The following is a 14,938-nucleotide window of genomic DNA, read 5'->3' on the forward strand; positions in this document are numbered from 1 at the left end:
CACTCGCTACTTCATAAATAAAAGATACAGGATAAGCACTTGAGATACTCTGCTATTTTTAGAGACTGCTCAGAAACTGTCTACAGAGGGAGGAGTTAAATTTTGCTGACAACCCGGTCCTGAAAACAATAGTAATGTTATTAATTTAGTCTTAATTTAGTCACCCTTTCTTGTCTCTTATCTTTGTTTTTCCTAATTTTCTTTCTTTCTACTTCTCTCCACAGCTGAGCTGAATGTAGAGCTATCACGGCCCCTGAAAATCAACCCCACACTGGCAAAGTTGGAGCAGGCCAAAGCCTACCTGAAGAAAGTCCTACCAAACCAAACATGGGACACCTCTAGTAAACCACCATCCACTTATTCCACCCCTCATTCATCCCCTATGAAGACGCTACCCAAGGCCTTTCCACCCCGTGTAGACCCCCACCATCAGACCCTGGGCCTGGGGAAAACTAGCAGCGTCAAGACCTTGGCATTGTCCTTCCACAAGGTCTCTCTCCACACTGCCCAGATTGTAGTAGTCATGGAGACGGAGGCGCATCCAATGAGGCCCAGCGTGACAGTGTCAGTGTCAGCGATGACTGGAAGTCTGAACATGAAGTCGGGGCCAAGGATAGAGGGTGAGTAAACATCTTTAAGTTTTCGCAGAAACTAAAGAATGACATCGTGGTTATGTGGGCAGAGACTTAAAGCATTTAAGCACTGCATCACAGTTGCAACGAGTTATGTTTATTGTACTTCAGTAGCACACTTTCCACAATTTGCTGAATTATTATTTATTCTGCTGTATTTCAAGGTATTGCCACTTGTTACAAGGAAATTCTCGAAACAGGTGGAGCTACATTTGAAACAACTGTAATGACCTCACCCCATTTGGCAGATTTTATCATCTTTTAAAGAAACCACATTTTTAAGACTCAGTAACACACAACACTAAATGTAGATGCTTTTTTGTGGTGTGTCATTTGTCTAGTAACCAACTGCACTATGTGAGCCAACAGGAATGGATCCAGGCCCCTTTGAAAATAAAGTACAGTTACACAGAGCTTCAAATATCTGATACAAAAATGTAATGGGTACAGGTTGTTCTTTTTTATGTCCTTATGTAAACAAACAAACTCTGAAGAGCTATAATCATTGCATCTCATACTCATATTTATTATTCGTTCAGATTACTGTATAAATATGAAGTGTTGAAACACATTTCCTCAAGAATGTTTTTAAACAGCAGGTTGTATAAATCCTTTCAAATACCGCAGTCATTAATAGTATGGATCTACTGCATATGAAGAGGTGCATTAACACAAATGAGGAATTATAGAAAATAATTGTTTCTGAAAATGAATTTAACAGTATCTCACTACGTAGCACTTCGTCAAATTTTCCACCTTCCTCCCTTGTTTGTTGAAGAATATGTGATGCATTTTTGGAAGATTTGACACGCTGTCATTTACTCGCGCTGGCAAAGGTCGGGAAGCAAATACCAGTATTGCTTTCAGTATGATTTGGAATATGCTAGCTGTTTTTTACACATGCTAGCAAAGCCTTCATCTGCCAGAAACAAGCTTTGTCAGTAAACTGTAAAGTGAGATGTTTGTGTTAGTCTTGGATCTAAAGTTGTTGTGAAACTATGAGTGTGTGTGTATCTGATTGCATGGGTATGTGTGTTTTAGGGCCTGAGAGACAAAGATATTTTCATGCGTTTATGTATGATTGTGTGTGAGAGCGAGATGTTTGTTTTCGTGTCAGGACCAAACCCTGCCCTCATCAACACTGACTATTATCCAGGAGGCATCACAATGTTTCCATTATGACAATCAGAACTGCTAATGCTAATGTAAATTAAAAAGCGTCCAATTTCTTTGTGCCGTTGGGTGTGAGCCGGCGTGCTGTAACAGATGATCAAGGATTTTTGGTTTGCATTTCAGTTTTTGCAATTTTGCATTATGTCTTCCAATTGGACAGCAGATGGAAACAGAAAGATAAAAGAGAGCGAAGGACTGACCTGCCACATGCAGTAGATAACAAGGAATACTTGCAAGTTGATGGTTTGTACCTCGGTGCTGCTGAGCAACAGATCCCCTTATGACTGAGGTTGCTGAGGGACGAGGACAGAGCTGGAACTGGGCTCCCTAAGTGCCTGCATCTGTTTTACAGATGTTGTTATATAGGGTTACTTCAGATAAAATGATTGTCGAAAATTTTAATTAAAACCTCAAACAATTTGCACTTTGTTTACTCAAATCTGCATAACTGCATGGTGACACAATACTCAGCACTGCTGCCCTGCACTGATTTTCACCAGCTTTTCAGCTTTCATCCATCTTTGATGTGTTGACTTTGATAAACACAGTTGAAACTGTGTATGCAATGCAATGGAAAAAGAAATGGAGTTTAGAGACAATTGTGCTAATATGAAAGCTAATCCCCACCCACTCACTTTGATTTCAAATGACCCTACTATTTATAGTGATTGTGCTTCCTTTACACATAGTAATACTTTTCAAAAGAGATTTGTTAATAGTAGTTCTTTGTTTATAGTAAACACAGGAAACTAGAGATTAGTGTGCAGTGAACTGCCTTTTCATGGACATGGTTTTCCCCACAATTACCAGCACCTTGAAACAAAGCCACTGCTGCTCTCAGACATTACGGTTTGACTGGACACAAATAAAAACGTTGGGTTCAAGACCACTGGTGTTTATTGACATCGATTGGATCATTCATCCCCAGTTTGGCCACAAACTCTTACTGGTTTTTGTTATGGACCAAAAAGCATAACTTCATGTATGTCTGTTCTGATCAAGACAGTATAATAACTGCCATAAAACTAATGCTGTCATCACATGCTGCAAAAGTTTTATTCAGCTCTTCATGCATCATATTTGAGTGCTCTCTGAAATACCTGTGAGGTTCAAGATACTTTATGTAGATCTCATTATAGCCCCTGATATTTCATCAGTTTGCCTCGTGGCTGAGAACATGTTGAAAGTTCATGGGGAGTGACACCTGCAAATGTTGCCAGTGGAAGACTATGAAGTTTTTTCACCAAATATGCCCCCAAAAAGGATCTTTTTTTGTGTGGGAAATGGTATTTTAAAGCAAATGCCTGAATATTTCCTCTTGAATAATGTTTGTCTTGACCCAGTTGTTTTCTTTTTTTGTCTCTTGATAACTTTAGCACACTTGTAGATCTTTGTCACAACCAGCACAGCTATTTTCCCCAAGGGCTTCTTCACATAGCGTTTCCAGATTTGTTGCCATTGAAAGTAGACAAACTGTCTCCAATTACGCAGACTGATCGTTGGTGACAATAGATGTATCTGCTGACTTCTAGCCTTAGCTGCCCTGCCTCCATCACTCACCACTCTGGCCTCTCCAGTCCGCTCCATACCTCCGAAAACGGATACCTTGGAATTTTACAAAGATAAAGGTTAGGATTCTCGTTCTGTAACGCTGAGCGTTTGAGCTGCCACAATAAGTCAGCAGGAATGACCCCCCTGGGACAGGCTGTATATGAGAGATGTAAGACAGGAGAATGTAGTATTACTACTGCTACAGTATGTACACTACTGTTGCTGCTGTTGTTGCTCTGCTGGCCCTCAGTGGCAGGCTGAGATTGATGGACCACAGCAGTCCTGAGAATGATACCACTGTGCAAGGAAAAACAGGAGGAGGAGTAAGAGGGAAGGAAAATGTAAGAGTTGCAAAAGAAGGGAAATAGGAGTGTGGTGCAGCGAGTGAAAGAGAAAAAAGGACAAATAAATGATATTGAGTTAGAGTAATGTGAGAGGAGAGAAGGAGAAGTTAAATCAAACATGTAATATGAAACAAAACATGAGAAGAGAAAAATGCAGTTTGAGCAGAAAGAATATCAGAGAAAATTTGTTAATTTGTGTTCAAAGGACAGAAGAGCATATGAGGTCAAGAATCAAAGGAAAGAGAAGGTTGGACAAAGACATGAAGGAAGAAGAAAGAAAGGCAAAAAAAGAAAGAATGAGATATAATACAGGACAGAAGAGGAAAAACAGAAAACAGGCAGTAACAGGGGTCTCCTCCGTATATGTCAGTACACTCACCCCCACCCCACCCTGTCTTCATCAGCGTACATCCATAGCTGCAGCGGGTTGAAGACCCTGTCATCCACCCCCTCATCCATAGAACATCTGGGGCTCTGTACCTGGTCATGGCAGCCCCCGTCTGCCAGGGGACAAGATGGAGAGAGAGGGGATTAGGTTGACAGTGAGGTGTGTTACCAGATCCTGTGTTAATGAAAAGCAAGTGGAAGCCCCGCATTCCTCCCTCCGTCCACGGCTCACCACTCCCCAAGGTAGGGGGGCATTTATAGTTCAATGAAAGAAAGGAGGGAGGCGGGCAAGAGAGAGAGAACAGATGTCTTAAGGTCCATGAAACAAGACCCTCCCTAATCTCTCAGCTCTCCATCAGACTGCCCATAGAGTGCCCCCGATTTCCTAAGAACACACACCAGCAGACTAGTGCGCACTTTTTCATATGCATACAACAATATACTCACACACACAAAACTTTCTCCTCGGTCCTTTGCCTCTGTGGACCCCCTGCTTCTTCACGGTGATTTACTCCAGCACACTTGTAAAGGAAAACTTCTGTTCGTGGAACAAAGTGAAAGCTACACATTATTTATTTATGTCTCTTCATGTTTTTCAAGTTTTATTTTGTTTCCCTTGCCAATCTTTGAATTACAGTCATGTCAGTTTGTTTACTCTACTGAAAAAAGCCACTCTTTTCCATTTATCATATTATTTCTGTTTCAATAGTCAGGGAGTAGCAAAGCCAAACTTAAAGAGATTTATATTTGGAAATACACCCTGCTGTGATTTGGCAAGCTAACTGAACTATTAAATTGTTTTCACTGCATTAATAATAGAAATATGTCACAGAGAAGACATGGGGGAATAAACTGTCCAGCAAGGTATTTGTTAATACACAGTTGCTGAGTCAAATGAAGATGTCTGCTGCAGTAAGAGAGATATGTGAGTTTGTTGTAATAAAATATCTAAAGGCAAAGATCAGGATAGAAGTATTTTGTACTCCACTGATTAATTATTGCACTCTTATAACATTCTATAACATTTGCAATAGAAAAGGGTAAAAATCGATGCAGCATAACCAGAGATATTGTCTTTTTTATTCCACATGTTGTTCTTCCTTGTCCAAACCTGGTGCCTACATTGCCCACAATGCAACTCAACTGCCAACAGAGACTGGGGTGTGTTATGCTAGTAGCAGCTAATGTAGCCTGGAGCCTCATGCAGGGATGAGGAGCGGGAAACAGAGGTCTGGGAACCTCTCTAACTTCACACCCCCTGGTTTGTTTCATTTTCAAACTTGTAGTCTTCAGCCCCAACCCACACTGACTCAAGTGACATCACTTCAGTCAGTGTCAATTTATCAGACTTTGCGCAGGTCCTCAGGAGCCACAAAAGGCTCACAAAAGGCTTTAGACAACTTATTACACATAGTAGTACTCCCCATGACCTGTGATCAGACTTTGGTGTGTAAAATAGCTGGAGTTCCCCTAAATATTCAAAGCTCTTATTTTGAGGCACCTTGGTGGCTTTCAGAATGCGGCTATGTTGATCTTACTTCAACAACTTAAACCCAGGAGAACACACATACTGTATAATACATGGCCTACACAGAATAATGCACTGCAACCCACCAACACAAATTGCAGCCCAAACTATCAGCCCTTCCCTGTTATTCTATTATCATGCTCAACTTGCCAGATGAACGTTGCTAGAAAAGTCATAACTTTTTTCCCAGCTTAACTATCACAGCACGGTCATGGGTCATACAAGGTCATAATGTTTCTATGATGAAGAAGCATTCACTCAGTCACTAGGGATTTTAAGAAGCTCCCCATTGTGCTTTATTTCATCCATTACTGACCATCAGATTGCCTGGTTAATGTAACATTAGGCCAGTCTCTCTGTTTCTTTTTCTTTTCCCGCTGGGCAGTGCATGTCCTTCTTGCAACATATCACACACACACAGACCACTGGAGCAACCACAGAGAGAGAGAGAGAGAGAGAGAGAGAGAGAGAGAGAGAGAGAAAGACAGCAAGGTCCATCTACTTGCAGTATTATCTTCATACATGTCATGCTAGAAAGATCAAATTTAAAGTTGAATATATAAAAAAGATCAACACATATCTATACCTAATTTGCAGATGCTTTGCAACTGTCATTGGGCCCATATGTAACCAATCAACACTCATTACTTACTGAATTTGTAACGGCTTGGATGACGCACAGCTCCCTGCACTGTGCCATGTTGGCCGACTGTGTCCCCCACTACGAAACCAGTTTCCTCTAGTGTCCTATAGTGGTCTTGTGGTAAGTGAATAGTGTATTTCTGTGGTGAGTGACAGTATATTACTTCTATTACTCTTACCATCCCAGACAGTCTTCAGGGGCCTCTGCTAGTTAGGTAATGACTCCTTTAGGTTTCTCCTAATTGATACCAGTACGTCCTGGGGTATAAATCAGCCAGGCAGTGGTCAGATAACGGCTGCCAGGGAGAAACCGACACGGTAAATCAGTCTCCGATCCTTTCTAATCTTACCCAAGCGTTTGCCAGAGATGTATTTCACTTTAGGAAGATTTCCATCCACCCTATCCTCCACCACCCACTTTGTTCCTCGGGTGTCATAAGTTGTATGTTAGCCTGCGGAGCATGTGCTTGTGTGCACTGGGTTCCTGGCAAGTCTACAGTGAGATATGCAGGTGTAATAATAATAAAAATAATAATAAACTTTATTTATATAGCACTTAACAATGTTACAAAATGATTTACAGAAAAGAAAACCAGACAAAGCAGATAAAAAGAAAGTAGAGAGAATAAAATGAATAGGATGAGACAAATAAAAACATATATCAGACATTTTCAAAAGCTTTTACAAAGAGAAAAGTTTTAAGAAGAGATTTAAAAGAAACTGGCAAATTAGTCTGTCTGATTTCAGGAGGCAGAGAGTTACATAGTGTGGGAGCTCTAATAGCAAATCCCCAATCACCAACCATGTTTGGGAGTAAACAGCAAGGCTCCATCCGCCGATCTTAATGGCCAAGAGGGCACATACCAGGTCAATAAGTCAGAGATATATTTAGGTGCAAGGCCGTTTAAGGCTTTAAAAGTGAGCAGTAAGATTTTAAAATCAATGCAAAATTTAACAGGAAGCCAATGTAGGGAGGCAAGCATAGGAGTAATGTGATCATGTGATAAAGTATGTTGCAATAATCAAGCTGAGAATAGATAAAAGTATGTGCAACTTTTTGTAAATCAGCAACTTATAAAAATGATTAATTTAAGAGAGTATCTTGAGCTGGAAGAAACCTGACTTGACAGCATTTTTGATCTGGTCGTCAGAACAGAGGTTAGCATCAAATATTCCTTGATTCCTAGCAGCCAGCATAATATTATTTGACAGATCACCAAGATTAGCACCAAAAGAGCTAATGAAATTTGGGGGACTGAATAAAATGACCTCAGACTTATCTTCATTAAATTTGAGAAAGTTTTGGGTCATCCAGGATTTAATATCAGAGAGTCATGTCGTAAGATTTGCTAGGCTGCTAGGATCTGTGGGTTTTAATGGCAAATATCAGAGTGTCATCAGCATAAAAGTGGTAAAGCACATCATGCTTCTGAATAACACGGCCGAGTGGCAGCATGTATATAGAGAACAGAAGGGGGCCAAGAACACAACCTTGAGGGACACCACAACTCAACTGAGCCCTCAAGGGAGTAGAGTTACCCAGAGTAACGGAAAAAGTTCTGTTGGAGAGGTATGAACGTAATAAGCTGAGAGCCGTGCCCTGGAGGCCTACCCAAGTTTCTAAGCGATGTAAGAGGATATGATCGACTGTATCAAATGCGGCATTTAAATCTAAAAGAACTAAAATTGAGCTGTCACCTCTGTCGGCAGTCAGCAGGAGGTCATTAGTAACCTTAACAAGAGCTGTCTCCGTACTATCAAGTGATCTAAAACCAGACTGAACACAGTTAAAAACACTATTATTTTTCATAACAGATATCAGTTGGGATGAAATTGCTTTCTCCAGAACCTTGGATAAAAAAGACAGAGACTGGTCTGTCGTTACTTACTGAAAGGAGGTCCAAAATTAGGTTTCTTTAGTAATGGGTGAATAATAGCTTAAAACTGTTTGGAAAAGTACCAAAAGCCAGAGAGTTGTTAAAAAATTTGCAAAATAACCAGGCCAACAGTGGAAAATACCTCCTTGAGCAGTTTAGTGGGGATGATGTCTTAGCTGCAGGAGGAGGAATTCATATGGGAGACTGTATCCTCTAACATTGAGATTGTGATGTGTTGAAACTTGGAAAAAAGGCAGAACTAACATGGGAAACAGAAACAATGCAAGGGTCAGGCTGGATTTGGGACCTGATACTCTCGACCTTATTAACAAAAGTGAGAATTTTTTCGGATTGCTCACAGTCAGGTATAGAAGGAGAAGTGGAGGGATCATTAATAACTGAATCAATTACCCTAAACAGAACTTCAGGATTGTGGTGATTTCTGGATATTAACTCGGAGAAATAGGCTGATCTCACATCCTTAACTGCCTTCTGATAAGATAACATATGGTTTCAAGGGTGTTATGTGCTATTTTGGACTTGTTTACCTTCCAATGACGTTCAGATTTTTAGTGCTCAAGTGTGATTGCTCAGCCAGGGGAGGTTATTTGATTTTTGTTTCTTAGTTTTAAATGGTGCAATTTGGTCGTGGATGGTTTGGCACTGATCGTTAAATGAATCCAGAGCATCTGGATTGAGAGAAAATAATGTAGAATTAAAGAAAGATAAATTAAAAGCATTACAGAATTTAGCTGCAGAACCAGCATTGAGAATGCAAGAATGTGTTGTAGGGTGGAGACGAGGAATAGAAAGCTGCAGTGGAACTTTAAAAACAACAGCTTTATGGTCAGTTACCAGCATATCCACCAAATTGACATGAGAGAAAGAGAGAGAGAGACTACAGGAGAGAACTAAATCTAAATGTGACCTTTAGAATGTGTGGCCCCTTTAACATATTGAATGAGGTTAAAAGAGTCTGAAGATTTTTTTTTTTTTTAAAGAAGAGAGAGGTGAGGGAATGGGAAGGACAACATACATGAATATTAATATCACAGAGAATAAGCACCCTGTCATATTTAGGCATAACAGTAGATACAAACTAAGAAATAAAACAGATTTAGGAGGCCTATAAATTAAGATGCAGGGTAAGGGGGTAGGGCCAGTAATTAAGAAACTTAACACTTCAGAGGAAATAAAATTACCAAAAGTGACAGGATGGCATTTTAGCCCTAACTGTAAAAATACAGCTACACCATCCCCTCCTCCAGATGACCTGGGAATGTGAGAATATACAAAATCAGGGGGTGTTGCCTCAATCAGGGGAATAGTGTCCCTTGGTGACAGTCAAGTCTCAATAGTCATAACAAGAGTCCAGATTATTAGAAACAATAAAATCATTAATGATAAAAGATTTATTACTAAGAGATCTCACATTCAAGGGGCCAAAATTGTTTGGTGACAGAGCAGAGGGAGAGGAAACAGGAAACGCCATAAATTCTACATTTACAAAGCTTATACATTTTCAGTTTTTGTTGACATTGTCAGAAAGGTGATCATTCTACTTTATGTTTATTATTGAAATGATAGTGGGTGGTGGTGATGTACTGGGGTGCATTATATTGAACGATGTTCCTAATATTTTATCCACTCCGTTAACATACATGGGGGGGGGGCAAAATATTAGGAACACTTTTCAGTATAATGCACTCCAGTACACCAACACCACCCACTACAACCTCAATAATAAACATAAAATAGAATTTCTGACAATGTCAACAAGAACTGAAAATGTATAACCTTCATAAATGCAGAATTTATGGCAGAGCTGTTGTATTGGATTGTGTTAAAATGTGTTCCTAATGAAGTGGCCAGTCAGTGTATTTGCTCCCCTATGAGGCTTAATAGAAAAACAGCGGGGGAGATCTGTTATTGCAAATCACAGCACTTGTGGAAGTAGTGGATGGCCAGCAGGGGTAGTAAGGGACAACACTAGGGGGAAAGGATGGCCAGAGGGAATCATTGTCACTGGGGCTAGGATCCTGGGGGCATCAGTAGCAAATGAACTGGTCACTGTTAATGGGGAGCAGTAGTGTCTTGACTGCCAGGTGTAAATAGTGTACAGATCTGTACCTGATCAAGTTAGTTCTCAATTAAGTTTCTTATCATTTTGATATTATTCAATTATTGTAGCTCAGTCAACCAGACATGGACCAAATCCTCTGGATTATACTTTTCACCCCCTCTGTTTGTGTATTTGTACTGTATATCATTGTGTTTGAGGGTTTTTGTGTTTTTCCATCAGCCTGTTGTTCATGCTGCTTCACAGTTCGATATGAGTGCAGACTGCTTGAATAAATATGTGGCTGTTTCAATAATGTCCATAGACTGAGGGTTTTCCAGATGTTCCCAAGTCAAAAGTACTTGCAAAATACTGCTCTGTGTCTGCAGTTACTGGCAGTCACTAAATGTGTACAGTAGAGCTATGTACACAGTACCATTAATTGAGGCTAAATGGTTGTATTGAAAACTAATATTTTGTTTTTGTGTTTTCAGTACTACAGTTTGTATTGTACTATTTACAGTATGCTATTTTTGTAAAACTGAAAACAAAGCGTTATAGTATTAAAGCGTATGTGTGCGCGCATATGTGTGTTAGTGCCATTTTCATATGCCAGGATCAGTTTCACTTGGCTCCGACTAAGCCAGTTTTCTAAACCTTAAACACATGAATTGGAGCCATGTCAAATACCCCCAAACAGCTGTCCATTAACTCGAGTGTGTGTGTGTCTGTGTGTGTGTGTGATTGTGCATGTCTTTTACATATGGGACAACCACATGGTTAACATTGACATAACGCAATATTCTTGTCCCCATGACATGATACTTTGTTTGGTTTCTGTAAAAAGTCTTTGTATTTCATGAGCTTGCATGCACATTTGTGTCCGTGTTCAGGTGTTTGTCTCATAAGGTGTCCCTGTATGAAGGCGTGATTGGGAAATAACCATCGGTTCACTGGTATCCAATATTTGTCATCTCTCTTACCGCAACCACGTGTCTGAGGTCAAAACTCTCCAGTAACTTGCTGCTGCTGTTTTATTTTCTCCCTATCATTAAGCAATCACAGTCTCTTTCTCTTCTCTCTCTTTCTCTCTATGTCCATATCTATCTTTTTTGCATGCATCATTCTCTTTTCCCCATTGTCTCTCTTATTTTTGTGTTTTTTACCCATCTTCTGTAAATATGTCACATAAATATTACAGCATACTGTATGTAGGACAGGTACCGCCTGCCTCATTCTCAAATATTTTCCCAGGTCTTTTTTTTTTTTTTTCTTTTAAACATTCCTTCTGCTCCTCCCTGCTTATGGCAGTACTTCACAGTTCAGCAGTGTAATGTCTTTGGGCTGTTCGCTGACACATCTCTGGAGACAAACTTATACACTGGTAATATGGTCATGCAGGGCTAAGGCAAAGATGAAGAGATGGTGGAGAAATGTGTGTCTGACTTGCCTGGATGGAAGAATGGAGGATGGGATGAGGAAAGAAAGGGATTCCCCCTCATTAAAACCACTCCCAATTAGGGTGATTATTAAGAGTGCTGGCTGCTGCTGCTGGCTTTAACACCAGGATGCTGCGGTCAGCTGGGCTGTAAATGACGCATGGTGAGACAGAAGAGAATGCTTTGATATGCGTGTATGTGTGTGTGTGTGTGTGTGTGTGTGTGTGTGTGTGTGTGTGTGTGTGTGTGTGTGTGTGTGTGTGTGTGTGTGTGTGTGTGTGTGTGTGTGTGTGTGTGTGAATTTTTTTCCACTTGTTCACCTGGGTGTGCACAAGTGTGCGTCTACATTTACATGTGTGTGTATGCAGACATTTGGTACATGTTTATGTACTCCAGATTATGTACGGTATGTATGCGTGTCTGCACTTCAGATACATCTGCTTGCGTCTCCTTTTACGCTTATACGTGAATGAAAGATTCTCCATTTAACAAGCCAGTTTGGGAGTGCCCTCGTGCTGTCTAATAAATCCTAGCCATGAAAATAAACCTGATCTCCACACTTCAGCAAGTGATCTCTAACAGCTCTATCAGCACCGCAACACCAGAAGGTACTAGCAGGTAAACTGCCAACTTGTATCAACAATGTCTTTCCTTCGAGAAATGAGTCATCCTAGTATAATATTTCCCACACAATGATTTATACAAGAGAAGCCCTCTTTTATTGGAACCCCCCTGTTGTGTTATTTGGCTCTAATGTTGAATAAGATGTTCCTTAGTCAGTTTACCAAGCCTGGAAAGATGTTAAGTACTTGTGTGTATCATATCTTCATCATATCATAGCTAGCTCTCTCTCTGACACCCTCTGGTTCAGACTCTTCACACGCTCTCCCTCCCTCTATGTCTATGTCTATTTGTCTCCTCATTTATCACTTCCTCCCCCACTCCCTTCATATGCTTTTCCATCTCTCCCTCAAACCCCATCTATCCTGCTTTACCCCAAGTGAACCCTAAGCCACTGTAGTCAAAGTCTTTCCTCAAAGGGCTGTGATATAAGTAAGGAATGTTGTTGATATGTAAAAATACATCCATGCTCTCAGTTGGGACTTGGACGTGGATTTACCCTATCTGTCCAAATGAAATTGAGGTATTGGACAGACACACAAGGCATTACTTAGGAAATAAATACAATACAGAGCATGTTTTTTTCTTTTTGAGTGCCTGTAGATTTGTTAAAGGAGAAGCCAGTTTTTGATCATATACATTCACCATTGGGTTACTGATGTCATGTAATTAAATCTTCATGTTCTAGATGGCTACCCCTTGTTGTGTTTTAGAGATACAAGTGCTTATTACAGTGTTAACAAAAAACAAACAAAAATCACTGCTGTTAGATGATTAGTGATGTGAATGTTGTAATCAGAAAATATCTTTTAAGATGTCAGTCTACATTCTTTTCAACTGTTGAAATTTCAAATATCACACAGTGAAATAATATGAATTGTATTTAAAGTCACTCCTTTTTCTTACCGTATATTTATGCATTGAAACAGGTGTGTCGCTGCTTTCTTTTACTTTCCCAGACTTACAGCCAAGCAGACGGGAGTGAGAATTTCTCAAGTTAAAAGGCACATTTAAAGAGCTGCCTCTCAGGGCATTATTAGTCATCCAGGGTTGAGGTTTCCAAATGGGCTGCTTCTGCTGAAGCTGTAACTGACCAGATCAGCCCTCCCATGTCAACGGCTAGTAAACGGGGTTTCAGTTTGCTGATTTAAGGGACCAAAAGGACAAGTACAGGATAGTCCGTGACCACAGTGACACATCTCTATTTAAATGGAAAGGACTATGTGAGGTTCTTTCAGCATGAGTGGGTGTTTGGCTCCTCTGTCTGGATCCCACCAGGACTTTCTCACGGTCATCTTGTTTGTTAAGCTTTTTGGTTTACCAAATCATAGAATCCCCGAATTTGAACTTGAATCTAAACAAGCCTGGTGAACCCATGACCCCAGAACACCTCTGTCACAGAGACACACAGCTATTCTTCCTATTAATTGATAATTGAACACTACCTTTTTTTCCAATCAGATCAACAAATTTAATTTGCGTGTAAAGATGTGTGGCAGGGATTTAAACACTTTTTTTTAGTCTCAGATCAAATGTTGGTAAATTCTTATCACTCTACAACCATGATACTCAGTCTAATTAAAAACTTCCTCTATACATACCAGTCCTCTTCAAATCAGAGAACCTGTGTGTCTTAATAGGCTATTAGCTTATCAAATAAGAACACAAAGGCAGCAGTAGGAACAGATATGCACATAACTGTTAAAAAGGAAAAATAATGCTCCCTTGTTACAGGGAGCCAAGCTTTTACTGTAGCTAATAACATCTGATGAGCACAATTGTTCAGTGGCCAGTAATGTGGTTGATGTAATTGTACTGTATATTTTGCTACTTTGATGTCACATAGCCAGACTGAGATAGTTGAACTTAGTTCAAAACCCAGCGGCAAGCATTCATGCAACTTGAGGTTGGATTGTTCATACGTTTCAGTTAAATCTGGCTTGGTTACACCTGTATGCATGAACTGTGTTAGTTATTATCTATAATTAGAGGGATCAATATTTCACTTTCAAACTAGTATTGATTTTTGATGTTTTTCCTGTCTATGTGAACCCTCTCACTTATTTACTCCAAAGTGTAATCAATATATTAATGACCAGTCGTGCTTTACGCACAACCTATGTTATATATACAGTATCAATGACTCATCATTTTGACATATTATGTATCCTCAGTTGTCCTACTGTAGTTCCACCCTCTGCTGTACTTGTCATTTATTGTTATTCTTTCTGTCCTACTAGATGGAGTTCAGGCTGCTTCTGTGCTGCTGGAGCTGCAAGATGTGTTAGTGAGAACAGGGCTGAAGGAACGAAGCCGTCTTCTGCTGGGGCCGTTCTCCTGCAGCACCTCCCTGGAGGCTCGGTGGTGTCGGCACAGCGGTAGCCCTGGACCTGAGCCTGGCCCCCCTAAACTGCTGCTGGACCTGAAGGGAGGCCTGCTGCAGGTTTGAATACCCATAAGATTAATTGAGCATCCTCTATGGCAAGATTTATCACCCAGCACAGTTACAGTTTTAAGAGGTCAAGGTCAGATCAGCACCTCTGCACCTGGTTGGGACTGAGTGTTTTGCTCAAGGACACCCAAGGGTTTGAGCAAGGCACTTACAAGTACAAACTCAGCCTCTAATCACAAGGCAACGCTGCTGCACACTTAAAAAAGGGCCTTTGGTTTCCAAATTAATAATTA

The 14,938-nt window shown here is 40.3% G+C and overlaps 1 protein-coding gene across 5 annotated transcripts in view; it reads left to right on the forward strand.

Moving 5' to 3' along the window:
- LOC121904923 (vacuolar protein sorting-associated protein 13B-like) overlaps positions 1–14,938 on the forward strand; it is a 342,443-nt gene that overhangs the window by 257,513 nt on the left and 69,992 nt on the right. For all 5 annotated transcript variants that reach the window (XM_042422732.1, XM_042422730.1, XM_042422728.1 and 2 more), the window contains 2 exons: positions 225–620; positions 14,494–14,696. In XM_042422732.1, coding sequence (XP_042278666.1) covers positions 225–620; positions 14,494–14,696 — 599 coding nt within the window. The remainder of the gene's footprint in view (positions 1–224; positions 621–14,493; positions 14,697–14,938) is intronic.

Source organism: Thunnus maccoyii, chromosome 10, assembly GCF_910596095.1.
Source record: "Thunnus maccoyii chromosome 10, fThuMac1.1, whole genome shotgun sequence".
NCBI classification, from domain to species: Eukaryota; Metazoa; Chordata; class Actinopteri; order Scombriformes; family Scombridae; genus Thunnus; species Thunnus maccoyii.